A 26,943-nucleotide genomic window follows, 5' to 3' on the forward strand; every position below is an offset into this window, starting at 1 on the left:
ATGGACTTGTTTTCCTACTTTACATGCATCACAAAAATGACTTTCATATTATAGCTTGGGTAAATCTCTAACCATTTGTTTAGAAGATATGTTATGAATTAGTTTCATATTAGCATGCCAAAGTCTCCTATGAAGTGGTAGTGTCATGAATGGAAGTAAGACGAATATCTAAATGTTTAAAAACATTTAGTTTGCATGTGTAAAGACCCTTTTTCCTAATTCCATTTATCACATTTTTACCATCTTTGGTTATATGTGATGATGATTTAGTGAATGTCATGTTATAACCTTTATCACATATTTTACCAACACTTAACAAGTTAAAACTTGCGTTCTTATTATGCAAGACATCCTCAAGTGTAATTTTATAGTTAGTGATGTTAAATTTACCGACGATTTTACCTCGTACAGCGCCACTAAAGATTATGTTACCACCGTTATGTTCTTTGTACTTTGTGAAGAAGTCTTTGTTCCCCATCATGTGCGTTGTACATCCACTATCGATTATCCAATCTTCTTCTTGTACAACGACATTTTAAAACATATATTTTCTTAATTAATATTTTTGGTACCCAATGTTTATTGGGTCCGGGATGATTAGCATAAAAAATTCCTATTCTAACCCATCTTTTTACGACTTTAGCGTTGTAGTTTCCTTTAGGTTGGGCCCTAGTTTCAAGGATTTCCTTCCTATGATTTCTAGAGTGGTTAGTTTTACTTTCTAAGGAATTCTTCTTGAATTGTTTAATATCTTCCTTTTGAAATGATTTAATTTTTGAATATTAGCCTGCGGTCGACTTCACGGTCTTGTCGTACATCGACCGCACGTCTTCTGTGATGTTTGGCCTTCCTTTAGACTTAACAAACACTATAGGTTGTTGTTTTGATGATTTTACTTTGAGAGAACTTTCTTTAAAACCCAACCCATGTTTGTTATTGCTTGACCTTTGAGCACTTAAGATGTCTTCTAACACTTTTCCACTTTTATTATATATTGAAAACTTGATTTTATTTTCAAGTAGTTTAACGGTTTTTTAAGTGCTTTATTTTCATATTTTAGATCATCACAAGTAAGGCATTCGTGTGAGTTAGTTATTATTTTCTTTAGCCTAGACACTTCTAACTTAAGTAAGTTGTTTTCTTCTTTCAAGTTAGTATTATTACTGCTAACTCTACTACTTAGATCATAAAGCTTAATGAAATTTTCAATATTGAATTCAAAAGAGTTTGGAAGAACCTCATTGTCGATTTTTTCGACTAGGCATGCTTCATCATCTCCTTCCAAGCTTGATGCTTCAATGGCCATAAGGCATGTCTCCTTTCCTTCTTCTTGTGCCTCATTTTCTTCCTTGTCCCATGCACCTCCAAGAAATGCCTTCTCGTTCTTTTTTTTTGGGGCATTCACTTATCAAATGATTCACCACATCCAAAACATTTGCTTACGAACTTCTTATTGGAATCAAAAGGTGCCTTCTTTGAGTCCATTGGAGACCCAATAAATGCAAGTTGTTCATCATCGTTTAGGATATCATCTTCATCCTCTTCGTACTCACCTTCTTCACTTGCTTTGGCCTTTAAAGCAATTGACTTATTCTTTTCTTTCTTAACTTTGCCCGCTTCTTCATCCTTATCTAGGATGACATCATGCACTTTGAGATTTCCAATGAGTTCATCAATAGACAATTTTTCCAAGTCCTTTGACTCGTCTATTGCCGTAACTTTGGGTCTCCATTTTGAGGGCAATGCTCTTAAGAATTTCTGAACATATTGCTTGTTCGTGTAGATAGTACCTAGAGCCTTCAAACTTGAACAAATATTGTTAAATCTAGAATAAGCGATATTAATTTTCTCATCATCCGATATAACAAATTGTTCATATTGAGCTACTAGTAATTCAATTTTATTTTCAATGATTTGCACATTTCCTTGATGAGTAATTATTAAACTATCCCATATTTCCTTTGCACTCTTAAGCATAAAAACTCTTTCATATTCTTTTCTAGGCAAAGCATTAAATATGACTAGTTTAGCTTGATAGTTTTTCTCTACATCCGTTTTATTTTCTTTGGATCAACTATCTTCGGGTATAATTATTCTAGTTTTCCTATCCTCACTAAGTTGGAATGTAACATGATCACGCTTAATAATAATATTCCAAACATCTATATCTTTTGCACGGACATGTGTTCCAAATCTTTGTTTCCAATATCAAAATTCTTCACTCTCAATTAGTGGAGGTATTTGCATAGAGGAACCTTCACTGTAGCTTAAGTTCTCAAATTTTTGTTCCATGATCTTTAACTCAAAAGTTTGCAAAAATTAATTTTTATCTTAAAAATAACAAATTTAGCGAAATGTTTAGAGCAACCGCTCTGATACCAAATGTAAGTAGCTAGAGGGTGAGTGAATAGTTACTTAGTGTGATTTTTAAAACTTTTTCGATTTAGAACTTGAGATTGCTATAGTATGACTTGATTATTTTGTTCACAAGTAAAGTAAATGCGAAGATAAGGGATAAGAGAACAAACACGGAGATTTATAGTGGTTCAAAAAGATGTTAACTAATCTTACTTAATCCACTCATCAATTCTAAGGAATTGAGAGGTAGTTTCACTATGATGCTGCAAACTAGCTCCTCGATAAGCCGCAACTTATGAATCTTTACGTCCCTTTAAAGAATTCACAATCACCAAATACTCTTACCACAAGACCCTAATGCCTCCACTAAGTGAAACCTCACCTATCTTCTAGATCCCTTTAAGAAGATAGTTTACAAGTAAACTCACAACTAAGTTTACAATCACTCTTGCTTGAATCACTCTAAATAGATTACAATAGTATTTGAATGATATTAGTAAATATATGGAAATGTAAGTGAAAGAGGTGAGTCTTCAAGTGCTCCAAGGTTTGGCTTTTATAGGCAAGATAAAATCAAACCCGGTTGACTGCGGCTCACCTCACGGTCGATCATGGGTCGACCATGCAGGTCTCTGACTTCTGAATTTGTAGCCGTATGAGATATTTAACTTTGTCATTTTCCCTTATTGGATGGCTGCAATTAGATGCCAAAAACATCTGAAAAGACCTGCATTACCCATTTTATCTTGGATGTATTCTTTGAAGTTGACCTTGGCTTAAAAGAGGATCGTCCCATTGTACTAGTGGTGTGTCATTGATTTCTCTTTATGGCAAATGCAGAATTTTGATTCCTTAACAACCACAAGCTTCCAAACTTCAAGTCACAAGTCTTCAAGGCTTTTGTCAACAATAGTTTTTGCAAGTATATGCATTCATTTGTTACTTGAAACCTTCCAAATAAGACCAACTTGTTTTTACATGAAGACTTTTGGGAGTTTACACAAAACTCTTATTAAGCATGTAAGTAATAATTAATGGTTAATCAAGAAGAGAGCATCTCTTTAGTTGAGACTTTAATGACATTCTTAAACATTTTATTACTTTTAATTTAGATTTAAAAAGATGACTTTTGAAAAAGAAATTTTAGCCATACTTGTGTGTTTAACATTAATCACAAGCTAAAAGTGTCATCAAGACGTCATTAGGTGTGATTAATCAAGATTAGTGTTTTAGTAACCAAAACTCATTTGAATATGAAGGAGGCAACTATTCTAAGCATGTTTAAATGAGTTTTGAAGTAATCAAACATTTTTCGATCAAAAATTCAGACAGAGAAAACTGCGGTTTACCCACAACTTACCATGGAGTCGACCGTGCACCTTTTTTTGTGGAACCAAGGTACAGGGGTATCCACGGTCTGACCTGCAGTCGGCCGTGGACCCAGCCATGCTCTTCCAGTGTTTTTCAAATGACTCTTTTGACTTATCTTTTTTGTGTATTGGTCGTTTGCTAGAGATTGTGTAGGCTTGTGAACTTGTGTTGTTCTATACGTTGTTGAAGCACATAAGACTTGGTGTCATTATCAAAACAAAGTGGTTAACATTTGAATATTATCATTGGATTACGAACCAACAATCTCACTTTAGGTAAAGTATTGATAGCACATTTTTTGGCGGGACAGTACTTTTCCCAAACACCTTTATCGTAGAGGCTTTATCGTAGGGTATGCTCAAAAAAATTAAATGTTGAACCAGTATTTCCAAAAATCCAAATTTCGGCACCCCTAACACGTCATTAAAAAGTGCAAATGTTAGCAGGATTTTGCAGACCGACAGGGTTCCGGATTTTGAAAAATTCCGGGACCCCTGCAACGTATATTTCTATATTTATAGTTGAAAAAAGTAAATTAAACAGTAATGAAACCAAGTTCAAAGATCAACTAGTCACTTCATTTAGTAATAAGAATTCTACACTCAAAATCAAGTTTGGTAACAGCTGCATGATAAAATTAACTCCAGTGCCATATCTCCAGGTGAGTAACAATAAAATTCATACAGTGTAAATCAAACAACACGAAAACCAAGAATTTGAATCGCTAATGCCGGTACCGCCAGGCCAAATTTGCATTCCGGCGGTACCGCCGAACCATTGTTTCCCGCCCAATGCAAGGCAGTAGAAATTCACGGACTCGTGGACCATCTATCGGTATAGGATGACACGTGTCGATTATTGAATGGATATCGCCGGTACCGCCGGATAAATTTCGCATTCCGACGGTTCGTACGTCTACTTACGAAAATCGTGTCTACCTTCGTCCTCTGCTGTAAATTTCTCTTTGAAGAATCTTTGATTGAAAAGAAGAATATTATTAACAAAATCAAGGACAATCTTGCTTTATCATCAAAGTACAGATAATATACTTAACTATTATTATTAAATTGCTAATAAACCAGACTGAATCACGCTTTAAGTTTCATTCATGCGTAATGCTATCTTGTTCCATAACCAACTGTTTCTTTATACTTTAATCCAAGTTAGGCATATTAAAATATACTCCCTCCGTCCCACTTGAAGTGTCCACATTTTCATTTTGAGATGTCTCACTACAAGTGTCCACTTTGTATTTCAACCAATGAGAAAATGTTATTCTGGATAGAGAAGAATTTTGATTGGTGGATAATGAAGTTAGTAGGATTTCCTAAAACTGTGTGCAAAAAGTAAGTGGACACTTGTAGTGGGACGGAAGGAGTAATATTTATTTTAATCCAAATCCAATATACACCCAGATAGCCAGCTTAAACAATATACTCCATTACCTATACTTGTAAATAGTGCACAAATACACAATTAATTTGGTTTATAACTCTACTAATTACTTGTCAGCCGTCACATAATTATCATTAACTTATTTGTGATGACATAACAAGGTTTTATGAAGCTATCAAGAAGAGGAGGCATATGCAAGAAGTCAGATATAGAAATGATTTTGAACTTGGGGCAATATGAGTTTATTATTCCCCTTCTTATTTGATTGCATTTTGTTTCCAACAAAGAAAGCACACATTGCATTCTAACAAGTAACTAAAACAGCAAATCAAGTCCTAAAAGTGAAGTTGTTGGAAAGCTGAAGAAGAGGCACAATCCATTGTTTGGAACACTATTCTCTCCTTTTCCATATCATAAACAACCTCCACATTTTGCTGTTGAAAGCTTCCAAAAATACCAGCAGGTCCATAATCATTTTCATCCGAACTTTGAAACAACAAACACTTGACCACGGTTGAGTTATGCGGTGCCCCCATAGCATAAAAGCTATTCCCTTGAGGCAAAACTAGGCTCACATTGTTCAAGAAATGGAATGTAATTGAAGGAAGAAGATGATCATCAACATCCATGATCATCACACCGTCTGTAACGTTGTTAATACATGGAACACGATAACAAAGATCAAACCCGGTTCGAGTCTCCACTTCAGTAGCTCGAGGGTGATCTATGGCTGATTCGAGTTCCAAAAGAAGGTGAGAGTAAAATGGTTGTGGTAAGTGAGTGTACGTGGTTCCTGAATCAATTAGCATTCCCCCATTCCCAAATGAATCAAAGTCTCGTAAGTTGGTAGGAACTTGAACTAATGAACCCGACCCAATTCCGAGGTTTATAGTTATGCCCTCTAAGCCAATATAATAGTAGTTCGGGTATATCGGGTTCTTTAACATTGGTGTAAATTGCAAATGTTCTGTTGATGAGATTGCAAGATCTCCAATTACTAGAGGGCTTGAAATATTTGGATTATTGGCAAATTTAAAACCCAAGAAACAATGTGAAAATCCCTTATGGAGAAACCCTAATTGAGAAGGCAAAGAAAGCGAACCTTTTCCAAAACCCGCTATTCCAATTGGCTCTTTATAAGCTGAACCAACACATCCGAAACAAAAATTGGTTACATCCCTAGTATCATCTTGGTTCGAACTTTGATGGACTCTTAGAGTATCTTTAGTTAGGGTTCCTGCGACAACACCTTCGCCATATGTGTACACAAATGAAGGACAAGGCCTTGAGCAAGTGCCCTTAATTAGTGTACTCAGTGAGCACCCTGCAATATAACAAGGATCATAAGGGTTATCAGAGGTATGAACATCGATACAAAGTTGGCTCGTGCAAGAATCCCTAATGCTAGAAGACGAATATAAAGGTGAGTATTTGGAAAAGGGTGAGTTATTTGTATAATCATCGCAATTGATGCAATTGAAAGAGAGGTTACCACAAGGTACCCAAGTGAGATCACTACCAGTATCCATATACACTTGAATAACTTGTGGAGGTGAGCCTATATTTAAAGACATTATATAGCCATCCCTAATTTCTTTTAAGGGTTCCATCATGTTTAATGTTTGTGACCATTTGGATGAAACTTTGAGATTTAAGGATTTGGATTCTTTGGGGAGTTTAATGGTTGTCTTAGTATAACTTAAACCTAGGACTAGAGAATTTGAGCTTTTTGGTAGTTGTCTTGCATGGGAATAGGCAATGAAGAACAGGAAAATGAAGAGAAACAAGTAAAAAATAGTATCAACCTTGAAGGAAGATGTCATGTTTAGATTTGAATTGGTATATTAGTGTATGTAAGAGAGCATAGTATATATAGACAATAGAAAACATTCATTTACTACCTACTCATTAAGGGAGATGTATCTTTTATGATATGATAATGGGTTGCGTATACTATACATACATACATATATACCTACTTATATGAATCTACCTCATCATATGTTCATGTATACAGAAATACCTACTTATTTTGCATCAACTAATAACCACAATGGTGGTCCTAGTGGTAAAAACTTAGTCTCTAAAAAAAGGGTAAACTCTCTAGAGGTCCCGGGTTCTAATACCTCATAGTGCGAAATAATCCCCGTATGGTCACGAAGGTTCACCTACGATGACTCTAGAGTATCAGCAAAGCTGTGGTCTTCTGGAAGTCGGTTCATAGAGCCGATCGAAAACCCGAGTATATCAAAATATCGTATATCTACTGTTATATATTGTTATATAGGTTTAATTAGATTAGATATTTCAGTAACTAGATTTATATATATTTAGCTTGATAAGTGTTGGAAATTGAATATGGTTCGACCTGTATCTAACTCGTCCACTAACTTCCTTTATATTTAATACCATTATGGTTATTATTTAGATCTAAAAGCTCATTATATTAGTAGTTAATATAAATTAACCATCAATTAATTTAGTGATTAATGAAAGCTTTTCATTAACTTTATGGATATTATATAATTGAGTAAGGAGGTGTATGTAGAACAAACTAAAAAAACAACACACACTAGATAAGAGATTTAGAAAAACATAATATTATTAGTCAAGTTTGTGTGCGTTTAAGGAAAATTAAATAAGGAAGTCTTGGGTTATGAACTATGAAAGTTTTTCTTTCCTGTTCCCTTTCGATATCCCGACCGATGAAAAAACAAACGCTATTTCGCTTTCGCTACTAACATTCGGGGTATGTCTCAAATCTATACTTTTTATTTTAAAAAGCTATTAAGTTTCCGTGATTCATATCATAACGACTATTTTATCAATTAGAGTTAAAGCTACAAATATGCTATATACTTTCTCAAATGTCGTGATGTAGACTATATACCCATTTCGTCAGCTATATACTTTCGAAAAGTGTTCTCATGTCAACATTTGGTTACCAGTTACCAGTACAACGGGTAAAAATAATTAACTGTCATTTTTTGTTTTTTTAAAGGTGACGTGCACTAAATATAATGTCTCTTTTGTTCCAATGTAGGCTATATAGTTTTTTTTTTTTTTTTTTTTTTTTTTTTTTTTTTTTGTTCCTATGTAAACTACAAATATGATGACAAGTCATCAACTTTTTTGGTTGAAGGTTAAAAGAGTATATAGCTTATTTGTAGCTTTAACCCTATTAGCTATCAAAACTACAATCCAATCATAATTAATGTCTATTAAGAAGGTAAGATCTAGAGATTTTACAAATGTTTACTTAACTTTTTACTTTATAAAGTCTACTAATTTCTTTAGTAAAAAGTGTATATCTATTATACTCCCTTCGTGAGCTCTATTGTGGATGTCATTGCGGGAAAAGCTATGCTAGGGCGTGTGGTCGACGCCTTGGAAGTACCAATTGATGGAAGAGGGGCTCTAAGCAATCACGAGCAAAGACGTGTCCAAGTTAAACCCCTGGGATTATTGAACGTAAATCTGTCCACGAGCCTATGCAAACTGGGTTAAATTGTCCCCGGACAAATTACGGAGTTTTAGAAAAATGTCATTATCTACTTTATTTACCTTTATTTGCCCCTTACTTTTCATCTCCTTTTTCATGTTATATGTATAAAGTAGTGGTATACAATAACTTAACATATTATTCTTATTTATTTATGAAAGTGTACAATTAATTTGGAACGACGCAATGAATATTGACAGTTATTATGGGCAAACAAAACACGAGCGAACCTTTTTTTATTTATTGGGGTCACGGTTCCTAGCCCCGAGTGAAACCCCTACAATTCGTGTACACCCAGTGCAGACCCAAACCACCATAAGCGGATCTCGAGCAATGATTGTTGGCAAGAACTTATTGAATTTTATCGTTTGAGCTCATAATAAATAAAAAGGTGCCCCTACTATCTAGCAGAGAGCCTTAAGCATCGTACGACCGGGGGCGGGGGGGGGGGGGGGGGGGGGGGGGGGGGGAAGGCATAAAATGAGTTACAAGATAAGTTGGTGTGAGAAAAAAAATAGTCACTGATTATTAAGGAATAAATTTTTCTAGTAATAAACCTACAATATTCACACAATAGAGTTACTCCCTCCGTCGCATTCCAATAGTTCTCATTTGACTTTCAAAATCTTTTTTACTCAACTTTGACTCGAAATATATTTATTTGTGTTATATATTATTTGATGAAAATTATATCAATCAAAACACATTTAAACATCAATCAATTCATATAAATTTTATCAAATAATATATAACACACACAAAAATATTTTGAGTCAAAGTTGAGCAAAAAAGACTTTGAAAATCAAATGAGGACTATTGGAATGAGACAGAGAAAGTATTAGCCAAAGAAAGAAATCCACGATGGCCTGTTTTTTATTTTTTCATTTAGCGGACCTATTGCGTGAATATAGTTATCCACGCAAAAAGGGTCCTCACTAGTTGTCTAAATTCTAGTAGCGTCATACTAGCTTGGGTATAGTTACACTCTCTAAAAATTATTAATCATATTCTAACTTATTATTAAGTTCTTGAAAATGTATTACATATATCATAAAGGAGCGAAGTAATTTGGCTAATAAGTATATATTTTAGGTGTCTTTGTAGTAATGGTATTTCCAATCAAAAAACTTTTAAACTACTATACCTGTTGTTGTGAATGTTAGAGTATTAATATAGACCCAAGCCCACATATCAGACTTAGGCCGAACCTATTATCTAACAACGATAACCTAAATTACGATTTATCATACTACACTGATCGGGAATGTTGCCTGTGATGTGTTTAAAGTAATAAAATACTTTAGATAATATAATTTTTAAAATTTGAAAATAAAGCTAAGCACTTTGGACACACTTTACACACATCTGAACCCAGTTTTTCCAAGCATTCATTTATGCACTTGACCTCATTGAATGACATTATTGCATGAAGGTTGTATGGTTACACGGAAGCCACGTGGCTACCCCGATCTTGACCAAGTCGGGTTTATATTGTGTTAAAAGCCACCCTTGGCAACTTCAGTTTAGCTCACAACATAACACAACCATTTCATGTTTTGCTTACTCTCATTCTCACAATCCTAAGTTTATATCAATCTTACTCTCAACATAAAATGGCAAACATACAAGCTAGAGTTGAGCCGTTAATAGGAGACTTACTGTGTTAAAAAGAGAACAAAGGCATCAGTCGTATGCAGTCTTCACGGGTGTGCTATTTGTAGTGACCCGAACTTTTCCATGTTTATTTATATAATAAATAAAATTGTTATTTACATGATTAAGTGTTTCCAACATGTTAAGCAATCAAATTTATTAAGACTTGATTAATTGAAATAGGTTTCATATAGACAATTGACTACCCAAGTTGACCGGTGATTCACGAACGTTAAAACTTGTAAAAACTATATGATGACATATATATGGTTATATATATAGTTAACATAATATTATGATAAGTAAACATATCATTAAGTATATTAACAATGAACTTCATTTGTAAAAACAAGACTACTAACTTAATGATTTTGAAACGAGACATATATGTAACGATTATCGTTGTAACGACATTTAATGTATATATATATATCATAATAAGAGATATTCGTACATCATAATATCATGATAATATAATAATTTAAAATCTCATTTGATATTATAAACATTGGGTTAACAACATTTAACAAGATCGTTAACCTAAAGGTTTCAAAACAACACTTACATGTAACGACTAATGATGACTTAACGACTCAGTTAAAATGTATATACATGTAGTGTTTTAATATGTATTCATACACTTTTGAAAGACTTCAAGACACTTATCAAAATACTTCTACTTAACAAAAATGTTTACAATTACATCCTCGTTCAGTTTCATCAACAATTCTACTCGTATGCACCCGTATTCGTACTCGTACAATACACAGCTTTTAGATGTATGTACTATTGGTATATACACTTCAATGTTCAGCTCTTAGCAGCCCATGTGAGTCACCTAACACATGTGGGAACCATCATTTGGCAACTAGCATGAAATATCTCATAAAATTACAAAAATATGAGTAATCATTCATGACTTATTTACATGAAAACAAAATTACATATCCTTTATATCTAATCCATACACCAACGATCAAAAACACCTACAAACACTTTCATTCTTCAATTTTCTTCATCTAATTGATCTCTCTCAAATTCTATCTTCAAGTTCTAAGTGTTCTTCATAAATTCTACAAGTTCTAGTTTCATAAAATCAAGAATACTTCCAAGTTTGCTAGCTTACTTCCAATCTTGTAGAGTGATCATCCAACCTCAAGAAATCTTTCTTATTTACAGTAATATATCTTTCTAATATAAGGTAATACTCATATTCAAACTTTGATTCAATTTCTATAACTATAACAATCTTATTTCGAGTGGAAATCTTACTTGAACTTGTTTTCGTGTCATGATTCTACTTCAAGAACTTTCAAGCCATCCAAGATCCTCTGAAGCTAGATCCATTTGTCTCTTTTCCAGTAGGTTTATCCACAAAACTTGAGGTAGTAATGATGTTCATAACATCATTCGATTCATACATATAAAGCTATCTTATTCGAAGGTTTAAACTTGAAATCACTAGAACATAGTTTAGTTAATTCTAAACTTGTTCGCAAACAAAAGTTAATCCTTCTAAATTGACTTTTAAAATCAACTAAACACATGTTCTATATCTATATGATATGCTAACTTAATGATTTAAAACCTGAAAACACGAAAAACACCGTAAAACTGGACATACGCCGTCGTAGTAACACCGCGGGCTGTTTTGGGTTTGATAATTAAAAACTATGATAAACTTTGATTTAAAAGTTGTTCTTCTGGGAAAATGATTTTTCTTATGAACATGAAACTATATCCAAAAATCATGGTTAAACTCAAAGTGAAAGTATGTTTTTCAAAATGGTCATCAAGACGTCGTTCTTTCGACTGAAATGACTACCTCTTACAAAACCGACTTGTAACTTATATTTCCGACTATAAACCTATACTTTTTCTGTTTAGATTCATAAAATAGAGTTCAATATGAAATCATAGCAATTTGATTCACTCAAAACGGATTTAAAATGAAGAAGTTATGGGTAAAACAAGATTGGATATTTTTTGATTTTTGTAGCTACGGAAAATATTAACAATTCTATACAAATCATATCCTAGCTAACTTATATTGTATTATACATGTATACTAATATATTATGTAATCTTGGGATACCATAGACACGTATGCAAATGTTTTGACATATCATATCGACCCATGTATATATATTATTTGGAACAATCATAGACACTCTATATGCAGTAATGTTGGAGTTAGCTATACAGGGTTGAGGTTGATTCCAAAAATATATATACTTTGAGTTGTGATCTAGCCTGAGACGTGTATACACTGGATCGTGGATTGATTCAAGATAATATATATCGATTTATTTCTGTACATCTAACTGTGGACAACTAGTTGTAGGTTACTAACGAGTACAGCTGACTTAATAAACTTAAAACATCAAAATGTATTAAAAGTGTTGTAAATATATTTTGAACATACTTTGATATATATGTACATATTTATTATAGGTTCGTGAATCGACCAGTGGCCAAGTCTTACTTCCCGACGAAGTAAAAATCTGTGAAAGTGAGTTATAGTCCCACTTTTAAAATCTAATATTTTTGGGATGAGAATACATACAGGTTTTATAAATGATTTACAAAATAGACACAAGTACGTGAAACTACATTCTATGGTTGAATTATCGAAATCGAATATGCCCCTTTTTATTAAGTCTGGTAATCTAAGAATTAGGGAACAGACACCCTAATTGACGCGAATCCTAAAGATAGATCTATTGAGCCTAACAAACCCCATCCAAAGTACCGGATGCTTTAGTACTTCGAAATTTATATCATATCCGAAGGGTGTCCCGGAATGATGGGGATATTCTTACATATGCATCTTGTTAATGTCGGTTACCAGGTGTTCACCATATGAATGATTTTTATCTCTATGTATGAGATGTGTATTGAAATATGAAATCTTGTGGTCTATTGTTACGATTAGATATATATAGGTAAAACCTATAACTCACCAACATTTTTGTTGACGTTTAAAACATGTTTATTTTCAGGTGAATATTGAGAGCTTCCGATGTTGCATACTAAAATAAGGACAAGATTTGAAGTCCATGTTTGTATGATATTGTGTAAAAACTGCATTCAAGAAACATATGTCGATGTAATATATTTCTATTGTAAACCATTATGTAATGGTCGTGTGTAATCAGTATATTTTAGATTATCATTATTTGATAATCTACGTAATGTTTTTTTTAAAACCTTTATTGATAAAATAAAGGTTATGGTTGTTTTAAAAATGAATGCAGTGTTTGAAAAACGTCTCATATAGAGGTCAAAACCTCGCAACGAAATCAATTAATATGGAACGTTTATAATCAATATGAACGGGACATTTCACCATGCATCCCTTCTTAACCCTTTTTCCAAGCTAACTTGTTCCCTAAGTAATTCCTTATAAAACTTTAATTCTAGAATGCTCCTATCCTCCCTATAAATAAACCCCTAGGCTAAACCATTCCATGTGCCAAATCATAATTACATCCCTCACTCAAAAATCTCTCTCTCCCTCTCCAATTTTTGGCCAAAACCGAAAATCCCCCACCACCATCGAAATCCTTAGGGTTTCCAAGAAATCTTCAAGTGTTCTTCGCGTTCTTCGTATTCTTCAAGAATCTTCAAGGTGTTCTTCAAGATATTCAAGGCTTTGATCTTCCATCTTCATCAAGTTCTTCTTTTCTTTGTTAATCTACTTGAATCTTCAAAGGTATAAACATAAAACCCTAATCTATTTTCTTAATTCTTTGATCTTTGTTTTAATCTATATCCACATAAAATGATAAACACATAAACATAAGAACAAACCTAGATCTATATATGTAAAAAAAATAATAATATGAATATATGTATGTATGTATAATGTCGACTAAAAAAAGGGGAAAACTTTGATCTTAAAACCCTAGGTTGTTACATGGAAGATTGTTAGTGTTTAATTAAGGAAACAAAATAATTATATATACATATACATATAAATCGATCCATATATATGTATATTTGTAAAAATTAATTTTTTTATACATATATATATATATATATATATATATATATATATATATATATATACACGATTACATATACATATACATACTAAAACCTTAAATCCTAATTATACCTAAACTATACTACTTTAATCAAACCCTAGTTTCATTAAAAACCTAATTAATTACTAAACCCTAATTCATTAAACCTAACCCTAATTAATTAATACCACTTTAATTATTAAACCCTAATCATTACTACATTAAATAAAACCCTAATTTACTAAACCCTAATTTATGAAACCCTAGGACACTAATTACTAAACCCTAGTTAATTAAATACCAGTTTAAATAACTAACTCTAATTAATGAAACTCTAATACTACTATTAACATATATACACTATTACTATTACTAGCACCTATAACCTACTACTTATATTATAACACTTAAGAACGTTTTGGGATATGTATTAGAGATGTATAGATCTTCGAACTTTCTTGACGAATGGTTCTACGAGACTCTAGGCAGAGGGTTTGAACTTCCGATTTAAAGGGTCCTATGGCTCAAGCCCCTAGATCTCAAATGGCCATTCGAAGGGAAAGGGGTGATTGGAAGCTGATCTAATACGACAAGTATCCTAAAATGGAAAACACTCTTTAAGTAGAAACTTTCTAAGTATAGAAACTTACTAGGAACAGAAATTTAGTGAAACAAACTATACATAAACACGTACTTAAACTCAAACATGGGCAAAACACTTAACTACTCTTAAATGTCAATATGTTGACTTTCCTGCTCACTCGTTCAACTCTCTATTCCGAGGAATAACTCTCTCTCTACTTACTAAGGTGAACTCATAGCCCCTCTTTATTGCTAGCAAATTTACTTACTTACTTTTGGGGTGAGACTCATGCTGTTTTTACTTTTTACACTTTAGACACAAGTACCAAACTACTTAAACTATGCTATAACCGGCTATGTCCGACTAAGTCCCTACAGTGATATTTTTAAGTGCTGCGGCATGCTTAATTATTGGGGTAGGCCTATCGGGAGTAACGTCCCCGATACATTTGACTAAGTCTTTGTATTACTTGATAATGAAATTTAACCGACAAGGAGAACTAACTTGTCATGGGGAAAACTTGAACGTTTAGTCTAAATATCACGCATTGGCATAACTTTTGATCTTGCGAGATCAACTTTACAAACTAAGTCTTGTGGTCTAAAACAACGATCAAACTTTTATTAAACCTATGAACTTCACTCAACCTTTTTAGTTGACACTTTAGCATGTTTTGTCTCAGGTGCTGTTTGATTCAAGCTTACCTATCTACTGCTTATGTGATGCTACTTGGATATAGGATCAAGAGATTATAGCATATTTTACCTTTGCATTTGAACAATTATTTATTTCCGATTGTAACGACATTTCATTTTTCCGCTGCGTACTTATTCAAGTTAATTTAATCATTTAGTTTTTGTTCTCGTTTATATAATATGTTGGTATATTTTGATATTAAGTCACATTTCACCCAGGCCCTAACTGGGGGTGTGATAGAATCAACTTGCTATGGTTTCATATTGAACTCTATTTTATGAATATAAACAGAAAAGGTATAGGTTTATAGTCGGAAATATAAGTTACAAGTCATTTTTGTAAGAGGTAGTCATTTCAGTCGAAAGAACGACGTCTTGATGACCATTTTGAAAAACATACTTCCACTTTGAGTTTAACCATTATTTTTGGATATAGTTTCATGTTGATAAGAAAAATCATTTTCCCAGAAGAACAACTTTTAAATCAAAGTTTATCATAGTTTTTGATTATCAAACCCAAAACAGCCCGCGGTGTTACTACGACGGCGTATGTCCGGTTTTACGGTGTTTTTCGTGTTTCCAGGTTTTAAATCATTAAGTTAGCAATTCATATAGATATATAACATGTGTTTAGTTGATTTTAAAAGTCAAGTTAAAAGGATTAACTTTTGTTTGCGAACAAGTTTAGAATTAACTAAACTATGTTCTAGTGATTTCAAGTTTAAACCTTCGAATAAGGTAGTTTTATATATATGAATCGAATGATGTTATGAACATCATTACTACCTCAGGTTTTGTGGATAAACCTACTTGAAATGAGAAAAATAGATCCAGCTTCAAAGGATCCTTGGATGGCTTGAAAGTTCTTGAAGCAGAATCATGACACGAAAACAAGTTCAAGTAAGATTTCCACTCGAAATAAGATTGTTATAGTTATAGAAATTGAATCAAAGTTTGAATATGAGTATTACCTTGTATTAGAAAGATATCTTACTGTAATTAAAAAAGATTTCTTGAGGTTGGATGATCACTTTACAAGATTGGAAGTAAGCTAGCAAACTTGGAAGTATTCTTGATTTTATGAAACTAGAACTTATAGAATTTATGAAGAACACTTAGAACTTGAAGATAGAACTTGATAGAGATTAATTAGATGAATAAAATTGAAGAATGAAAGTGTTTTTAGGTGTTTTTGGTCGTTGGTATATGGATTAGATATAAAGGATGTGCAATTTTGTTTACATGTAAATAAGTCATGAATGATTACTAATATTTTTGTAATTTTATGAGATATTTCATGCTAGTTTCCAAATAATTATTCCCACATGTGTTAGGTGACTCACATGGGCTGCTAAGAGCTGATCATTGGAGTGTATATACCAATAGTACATACATCTAAAAGCTGTGTATTGTACGAGTACGAATACGGGTGCATACGAGTAGAATTGTTGATGAAACAGAATGAGGATGTAATTGTAAGAATTTTTGTTAAGTAGAAGTATTTTGATAAGTGTCTTGAATTCTTTCAAAAGTGTATGAATACATATTAAAACACTACATGTATATACATTTTAACTGAGTCGTTAAGTCATCGTTAGTCGTTACATGTAAATGTTGTTTTGAAACCTTTAGGTTAACGATCTTGTTAAATGTTGTTAACCCATTGTTTATTATATCTAAAGAGATGTTAAATTATTACATTATCATGATATTATGATATATTAATATATCTTAGTATGATATATATACAGGTAAATGTTGTTACAACGATAATCGTTACATATATGTCTCGTTTCGAAATCATTAAGTTAGTAGTCTTGTTTTTACATATGTAGTTCATTGTTAATACAATTAATGACATGTTTACTTATCATTTATCATGATTAAACATAGTGTATCAATATCTCAATATGATTCATATGTATTTAGTAAGACGTTGTTATAACGATAATCGTTATATATATCGTTTCGAGTTTCTTAATTAAATAAACTCAATTTTATGTATATAACTCATTGTTAAAATACCTAATTATATACTTACTTATCATAATATCGTGTTAACTATATATATAATCATATATATGTCATCATATAGTTTTTACAAGTTTTAACGTTCGTGAATCACAGGTCAACTTGGGTGGTCAATTGTCTATATGAAACCTATTTCAATTAATCAAGTCTTAACAAGTTTGATTGCTTAACATGTTGGAAACACTTAATCATGTAAATTACAATTTCATTTAATAAATACAAACATGGAAAAGTTTAGGTCACTACAGTACCTACCCGTTAAATAAATTTCGTCCCGAAATTTTAAGTAGTTGATGGTGTTGACGTATCTTCTGGAAATAAGTGCGGGTATTTCTTCTTCATCTAATCTTCTCATTTCCAGGTGAACTTGGGTCCTCTACGAGCATTCCATCGAACTTTAACAATTGGTATCTTATTTTGCTTAAGTCTTTTAACCTCGCGATCTATTATTTCGACGGGTTCTTCGACGAATTGAAGTTTTTCGTTGATTTGGATTTCGTCTAATGGAATAGTGAGATCTTCTTTAGCAAAACATTTCTTCAAATTTGAGACGTGGAAAGTTTTATGTACAACCGCGAGTTGTTGTGGTAATTCAAGTCCGTAAGCTACTAGTCCGACACGATCAATAATCTTGAATGGTCCTATATACCTTGGATTTAATTTCCCTCGTTTACCAAATCGAACAATGCCTTTCCAAGGTGCAACCTTAAGCATGACCATCTCTCCAATTTCAATTTCTATATCTTTTCTTTTAATGTCGGCGTAGCTCTTTTATCGACTTTGGGCGGTTTTCAACCGTTGTTGAATTTAGATGATCTTCTCAGTAGTTTCTTGTATTATCTCCGGACCCGCAATCAGTCTATCCCCCACTTCACTCCAACAAATCAGCGACCTGCACTTTCTATCATAAAGTGCTTCAAACGGCGCCATCTCAATGCTTGAATGGTAGCTGCTGTTCTAGGAAAATTCTGCTAACGGTAGCTGTCGATCCTAACTGTTTTCGAAATCAATAACACATGCTCGTAGCATGTCTTCAAGCATTTGTATCGTCCTTTCGCCCTGCTCATCAGTTTGTGGATGATAGGTAGTACTGATGTCTAGACGAGTTCCTAATGCTTGCTGTAATGTCTGCTAAAATCTTGAAATAAATCTGCCATCCCTATCAGAGATAATAGAGATTGGTATTCCATGTCTGGAGACGACTTCCTTCAAATACAGTCGTGCTAACTTCTCCATCTTGTCATCTTCTCTTATTGGCAGGAAGTATGCTGATTTGGTGAGACGATCAACTATTACCCAAATAGTATCAAAACCACTTGCAGTCCTTGGCAATTTAGTGATGAAATCCATGGTAATGTTTTCCCATTTCCATTCCCGGATTTAGGGTTGTTGAAGTAGACCCGATGGTTTCTGATGCTCAGCTTTGACCTTAGACCACGTCAAACATTCTCCTACGTATTTAGCAACATCAGCTTTCATACCCGGTAACCAAAAATGTTTCTTGAGATCCTTGTAAATCTTCCCCGTTCTAGGATGTATTGAGTATCTAGTTTTATGAGCTTCTCTAAGTACCATTTCTCTCATATCTCCAAATTTTGGTACCCAAATCCTTTCAGCCCTATACCGGGTTCCGTCTTCTCGAATATTAAGATGCTTCTCCGATCCTTTGGGTATTTCATCTTTTAAATTTCCCTTTTTTAAAACTCCTTGTTGCGCCTCCTTTTTTTGAGTAGTAAGGTTAGTGTGAATCATTATATTCATAGCTTTTACTCGAATGGGTTCTCTGTCCTTTCTGCTCAAGGCATCAGCTACCACATTTGCCTTCCCCAGGTGATAACGAATCTCAAAGTCGTAATCATTCAACAATTCAATCCATCTGCGCTGCCTCATGTTCAGTTGTTTATGATTAAATATGTGTTGAAGACTTTTGTGGTCGGTATATATAATACTTTTGACCCTATATAAGTAGTGCCTCCAAGTCTTTAACTCAAAAACAACCGCGCCTAATTCCAAATAATGCGTCGTATAATTCTGCTCGTGAATCTTCAATTGTCTAGACGCATAAGCAATTACTTTCGTTCGTTGCATTAATACACAACCGAGACCTTGCTTTGAGGCGTCACAATATATCACAAAATCATCATTCCCTTCAGGTAATGACAATATAGGTGCCGTAGTTAACTTTTTCTTCAACAATTGAAACGCTTTTTCTTGTTCATCCTTCCATTTAAATTCCTCCCTTTATGCATTAATGCAGTCAAGGGTTTTGCTATTTTGGAAAAATCTTGGATGAATCTCCTGTAATAACCAGCTAGCCCTAAAAATTGGCGTATGTGTTTCGGAGTTTTCGGGGTTTTTCACTTTTCAACTGTTTCAATCTTTGCTGGATCCACCTGAATACTTTCTTTGTTCACTTTATGACCGAGGAATTGAACTTCTTCCAATCAAAATGCACACTTTGAAAACTTAGCGTACAGTTTTTCTTTTCTCAGCAACTCTAGCACTTTTCTCAAATGTTCTTCGTGCTCTTTATCATTCTTCGAGTAAATAAGTATGTCATCGATGAAAACAATGACAAACTTGTCAAGATATGGCCCACACACTCGGTTCATGAGGTCCATGAACACAGCTGGTGCGTTAGTCAATCTAAATGGCATAACCATAAACTCGTAATGACTGTAACGCATCCTAAAAGCAGTCTTTGGAATGTCATCCTCTTTCACCCGCATTTGGTGATATCCAGAATGTAAATCGATCTTCAAATAACCCGACGAGCCTTGTAGTTGATCAAATAAGTCATCAATTCTCAGTAATGGGTAACGGTTCTTGATGGTAAGTTTGTTCAACTCTCGGTAGTCGATACACAACCTGAATGTACCATCTTTCTTCTTGACAAACAGAATAGGAGCTCCCCATGGTGATGTACTTGGTCGAATGAAACCATGCTCTAAAAGTTCCTGTAACTGACTTTGTAATTCTTTCATTTCGCTGGGTACGAGTCTTTATGGAGCACGAGTTATTGGTGCAGCTCCTGGTACAAGGTCTATTTGAAATTCAACGAATCGATGTGGGGGTAATCCCGGTAATTCTTTCGGAAATACATCGAAAAATTCTTTTGCGACGGGAACTTTACTGATGTTCTTTTCTTCAGGTTTAATTTCCTCGATGTGTGCTAGAATGATGTAACAACCTTTTCTTATTAGGTTTTGCGCCTTCAAACTACTAATAAGATTTAACTTCGCGTTGTTCTTTTCTCCGTATACCATTAAAGGTTTTCCTTTTTCACGTATAATGCGAATCGCATTTTTGTAACAAATGACCTATGCTCTTACCTTCTTCAACCAGCCCATGCCAATTATTATATCAAAACTCCCTAACTCGACTGGTATTAAATCAATCTTAAATGTTTCATCACCCAGTTTAATTTCTCTATCCCGACATATATTATCTACTGAAATTAATTTACCATTTGCTAATTCGAGTAAAAATTTATTATCCAAAGGCGTCAATGGGCAACTTAATTTAGCACAAAATTCTCTACTCATATAGCTTCTATCCGCACCCGAATCAAATAAAACATAAGCAAATTAATCGTCAATAAGAAACGTACCCGTAACAAGCTCCGGGTCTTCCTGTGCTTCTGCCGCATTAATATTGAAAACTCTTCCACAGCCCTGCCCATTAGTATTCCCCTGATTCGGGAAATTTCTAATAATGTGGCCTGGTTTTCTACATTTATAACAAACAGCGTTGGTATTACTTGCTCCGACACTATTCATTCCGGCATTACTTATTCCGACACTATTTGTTCCTTTAGTTCTATTAAACTTTGGTCCGTAGACCTCACACTTTGTCGCGCTATGACCATTTCTTTTACACCTATTGCAAAATGTCGTGCAAAACCCCTGATGATTTTCTTCACACCTATGACATGGCTGTTTTTGGTTTTTGTTGCCGTTGTTGTTATTGAGGTTGTTATTGGGATTGTTATTATTGTTGAAATGGTTGTTGGGATAGTTGTTGCGATTGTGGTTGTAATTGTTATTGTTGTTGTACTGGTGACTCTTGTCACCGTTTTCCTCCAACTTCCTCTTGAGTTGTTTCGTGTTGGCTACTTCGGCCGCCTGCTCTTTAATTCTTCCCTCAATCTGATTTATGAGTTTATGAGCCATTTGACTTGCCTTTTGTATGGAAGCGGGCTCGTGTGAACTCACATCTTCTTGAATCCTTACTGGTAACCCTTTTACAAACGCGTCGATCTTCTCTTCTTCATCTTCGAAAGCTCCCGGACACAATAGGCACAACTCTGTGAATCGTTGTTCATACGTGGTAATATCGAACCCTTGTGTTCGTAACTCTCTAAGCTCTACCTTGAGCTTATTGACTTCGTTTCTAGGACGGTACTGCTCGTTCATCAATTGCTTGAATGCCGACCACGGTAGTGCGTAAGCAGCATTTTGTCCTACCTATTCAAGATAGGTGTTCCACCACGTTAACGTAGTACCTGTGAAGGTATGCGTAGCGTACTTAACTTTATCCTCTTTAGTACACTTACTTATGGCAAACACCGATTCGACTTTCTCGGTCCACCGTTTCAATCCAATTGGTCCTTCGGTTCCATCAAATTCTAAAGGTTTGCAGGCAGTGAATTCTTTGTAGGAGCATCCTACATGATTTCTTGCGCCGTTAGCTGCATTGCTAGATTCAGAGTTATTGTTGGTATGTAGCGCAACCTTTACTGCGGCTATGTTTGCAGCAAGAAAGGTACGAAATTCCTCTTCGCTCATATTCATGGTATGTCGAGTAGTCGGTGCCATTTCTTTCAAAATAGCCAACTGAATCGAGTTAATCATACAGAATATTAAGAGTAGTCAATAGTATTTCTAGCATAATATGAACTCATTTATAAAAGCTTTTTCTTCATATTAGCGTTTTATAAGTTTAAATTCGGGTACTACCTACCCGTTAAGTTCATACTTAGTAGCTAATATACAATTCAACTACTACAATTCCATATGAAAAACTGATTATAATAATATATCACATACAAATATTCTTCAAACTTACAACATCGCTATATTACATATAACATGAAATATAGTACACTTGATACAAGACAGTTTTGAAAATAAATCTAGTTAATACGCAAGTTGTTTAGCAAAAGAAATAAAGACACGTAATTCATAAGTCCAGAAACAAGTCCTGCATTCTGGTTTTACTAAGACGACTTCCCATCCTTGGTCTTGTGGAAAATAACCGTTATGACCATTGGCTAGGCAGCATGTTGTAATGTCATCAAAAGGAAGAGGGTTTCGTAATGTCCAACAGCCCCGTAATAATCTAAAAACCTTGTTTCTCACCCCAACTACTGAATCCGTCACTTGTGGGAAGGTTTTATCTAAAAGTTGCAATCCGATGTTCTTTTTCTCACTTTGGTAAGAAGCGAACATCACTAACCCGTAAGCATAACATGCTTCTTTATGTTGCATGTTAGAAGCTCTTTCTAATTCACGAAATCCTATGTTGGGATATGTTGAGTCAAAATAGGTTCTTAACCCGTAACGTACAATTGCATTTGGGTTCCCCGCATTTAACGCTTTAAAGAAAACACGGCGTAACTTATGATCTCCCCAATGTGATATACCCCACCTATCAAAGGAAAGCCTTTTATAAACTAAGGCATTTCTGAAAAGTCTTTCAAATGTTTGAAAAGTTAATTTTGCCATAATTAATTGTGCTGATGAATTCTGACCGACTCTAGACGAGACTTCCTCAATCATATCCTCTGATAGATCTTCTAAAATATTCGGTTGTCTACCCTTAACGTCCATTTTGTTTTTATACTGTAAAATAGACAAGGATTAGATTCGTAAAAGATAATTAACAAACAATACAAGCAATTTTTACATAGAACATAAAAGTACAAGCACACTACAATACATATAATACACAACATGATTACATCCCTCTAATCTGAATCACTGGTTTCTTCTTCTTCGAACTTCGTTCGTTTTCCTAATTTTCTAGGAATATATGGTGTTCCTCTAATACGAGCCGTCGTTTTCCATAATGGTTTAGAAAAACCTGGTGGTTTAGAGGTTCCCGGGTCATTGTTACATTTTAGGAAAAACGGATGTTGCCGATACATATAAAGTTCATCGGGGTTGGAATCGGGTTTCTCTATTTTTATACCTTTTCCCTTATTATTTTCTTTTGCTTTATTAAATTGGGTCAAGGTAATTTCTATAACATCATCGGAATCCTCATCGGGATCCGATTCATCGGAAAATTGGTAATCTTCCCAATATTTTGCTTCCTCGACGGAAACACCATTGACCATTATTAACTTTGGTCCGTTGGTTGAGGATTTTCTTTTATTTAATCGATTTACTATAGGTATCAATATTTCTTCCTCCTCGTCTTCCGGTTCCTCCTCTTCCGGTTCCTCCTCTTCCGGTTCCTCCTCGGGAATTTGTGAATCTTTCCAAAATATATTCGACTCTTCATTAATATTAGGTGAATCGATGGGATTTATACTAGTGGTAGACATCTATCACACAATATCAAACACATTAAGAGGTTAATATATCACATAATATTTACATGTTAATAATGTATAGTTTCCAACAAAAGTGTTAAGCAATCGTTTTAAAAGAAAACACGGTCGAAGTCCAGACTCACTAATGTATCCTAAAAAACTTGATAAGACACACTAATGCAAATTTCTGGTTCTCTAAGACCAACGCTTGGATACCAATTGAAATGTCCCGTTCATATTGATTATAAACGTTCCATATTAATTGATTTCGTCGCGAGGTTTTGACCTCTATATGAGACGTTTTTCAAAGACTGCATTCATTTTTAAAACCACCATAACCTTTATTTTATCTATAAAGGTTTAAAAAGCATTACGTAGATTATCAAATAATGATAATCTAAAATATACCGTTTACACATGACCATTACATAATGGTTTACAATAAGAATATATTACATCAAAAATAAGTTTCTTGAATGCAGTTTTTACATAATATCATACAAGCATGGACTCCAAATCTTGTCCTTATTTTAGTATGCAACAGCGAAAGCTCTTAATAATCACTTGAGAATAAACATGCTTAAAAAGTCAACAAAAATGTTGGTGAGTTATAGGTTTAACCTATATATTATCAAATCATAATAATAGCCCACAAGATTTCATATTTCAATATACATCCCATACATAGAGGTAAAAATCATTCATATGGTGAACACCTGGTAACCGACATTAACAAGATGCATATAAGAATATCCCCTATCATTCCGGGAAATCCTTCGGACATGATAAAAACGAATTCGAAGTACTAAAGCATCTGGTACTTTGGATGGGGTTCGTTAGGCCCAATAGATCTATTTTTAGGATTCGCATCAATTAGTAGAACGGTTTACTAATTCTTAGGCTATCAAGCAAAAGGGGCATATTCGGCTTCGATCATTCACCCATATAATGTAGTTTCATTTACTTGTGTCTATTTCATAAAGCATTTATAAAACTGCATGTATTCTCATCCCAAAATATTAGATTTTAAAAGTTGGACTATAACTCACTTTCACAGATTTTTACTTCGTCGGGAGTAAGACTTGGCCACTGGTCGATTCACGAACCTATAACAAATATATACATATATATATATATATATATATATATATATATATATATATATATATATATATATATATATATATATATATATATATATATATATATATATATATATATATATATATATATATATATATATATATATATATATATATATATATATATATATATATATATATATATATATATATATCAAAGTATGTTCAAAATATATTTACAACATTTTTAATACATTTTGATGTTTGAAGTTTATTAAGTCAGCCGTCCTCGTTAGTAACCTACAACTAGTTGTCCATAGTTAGATGTACAGAAATAAATTGATATATATTATCTTGAATCAATCCACGACCCAGTGTATACATGTCTCAGGCTAGATCACAACTCAAAGTATATATATTTTTGGAATCAACCTCAACCCTGTATAGCTAACTCAAACATTACTGCATATAGAGTGTCTATGGTTGTTCCAAATAATATATATACATGGGTCGATATGATATGTCAAAACATTTGCATACGTGTCTATGGTATCCCAAGATTACATAATATATTAGAATACATGTATAATACAATATAAGTTAGCTAGGATATGATTTGTATAGAATTATTACAATATTTCCCGTAGCTACAACAATAAAAAAAAATATCCAATCTTGTTTTACCCTTAACTTCTTCGTTTTAAATCCGTTTTGAGTGAATCAAATTGCTGTAGTTTCATATTGAACTCTATTTTATGAATATAAACAGAAAAAGTATAGGTTTATAGTCTGAAATATAAGTTAAAAGTCGTTTTTGTAAGAGGTAGTCATTTCAGTCGAAAGAACGACGTCTTGATGACCATTTTGAAAAACATACTTCCACTTTGAGTTTAACCATGATTTTTGGATATAGTTTCATGTTCATAAGAAAAATCATTTTTCCAGAAGAACAACTTTTAAATCAAAGTTTATCATAGTTTTTAATTATCAAACCCAAAACAGCCCGCGGTGTTACTACGACGGCGTATGTCCGATTTTACGGTGTTTTTCGTGTTTCCAGGTTTTAAATCGTTAAGTTAGCATATCATATAGATATAGAACATGTGTTTAGTTGATTTTAAAAGTCAAGTTAGAAGGATTAACTTTTGTTTGCGAACAAGTTTAGAATTAACTAAACTATGTTCTAGTGATTTCAAGTTTAAACCTTCGAATAAGGTAGTTTTATATATATGAATCGAATGATGTTATGACAATCATTACTACCTCAGGTTTTGTGGATAAACCTACTGGAAATGAGAAAAATAGATCTAGCTTCAAAGGATCCTTGGATGGCTTGAAAGTTCTTGAAGCAGAATCATGACACGAAAACAAGTTCAAGTAAGATTTTCACTCGAAATAAGATTGTTATAGTTATAGAAATTGAATCAAAGTTTGAATATGAGTATTACCTTGTATTAGAAAGATATATTACTGTAATTAAGAAAGATTTCTTGAGGTTGGATGATTAATTTACAAGATTGGAAGTAAGCTAGCAAACTTGGAAGTATTCTCGATTTTATGAAACTAGAACTTATAGAATTTATGAAGAACACTTAGAACTTGAAGATAGAACTTGAGAGAGATCAATTAGATGAAGAAAATTGAAGAATGAAAGTGTTTGTAGGTGTTTTTGGTCGTTGGTATATGGATTAGATATAAAGGATGTGT

The 26,943-nt window shown here is 33.5% G+C and overlaps 1 protein-coding gene across 1 annotated transcript; it reads right to left on the reverse strand.

Annotated features, from left to right (window-relative positions):
• Nucleotides 1-5,459: 5,459 nt before the first annotated feature.
• Nucleotides 5,460-6,737, reverse strand: LOC139870719 (probable aspartyl protease At4g16563). The gene has a single exon (XM_071858501.1). The coding sequence runs from the start codon at nt 6,735-6,737 to the stop codon at nt 5,460-5,462; it is 1,278 nt and encodes a 425-aa protein (XP_071714602.1).
• Nucleotides 6,738-26,943: the final 20,206 nt, after the last annotated feature.

This window comes from Rutidosis leptorrhynchoides, chromosome 10, assembly GCF_046630445.1.
Source record: "Rutidosis leptorrhynchoides isolate AG116_Rl617_1_P2 chromosome 10, CSIRO_AGI_Rlap_v1, whole genome shotgun sequence".
NCBI classification, from domain to species: Eukaryota; Viridiplantae; Streptophyta; class Magnoliopsida; order Asterales; family Asteraceae; genus Rutidosis; species Rutidosis leptorrhynchoides.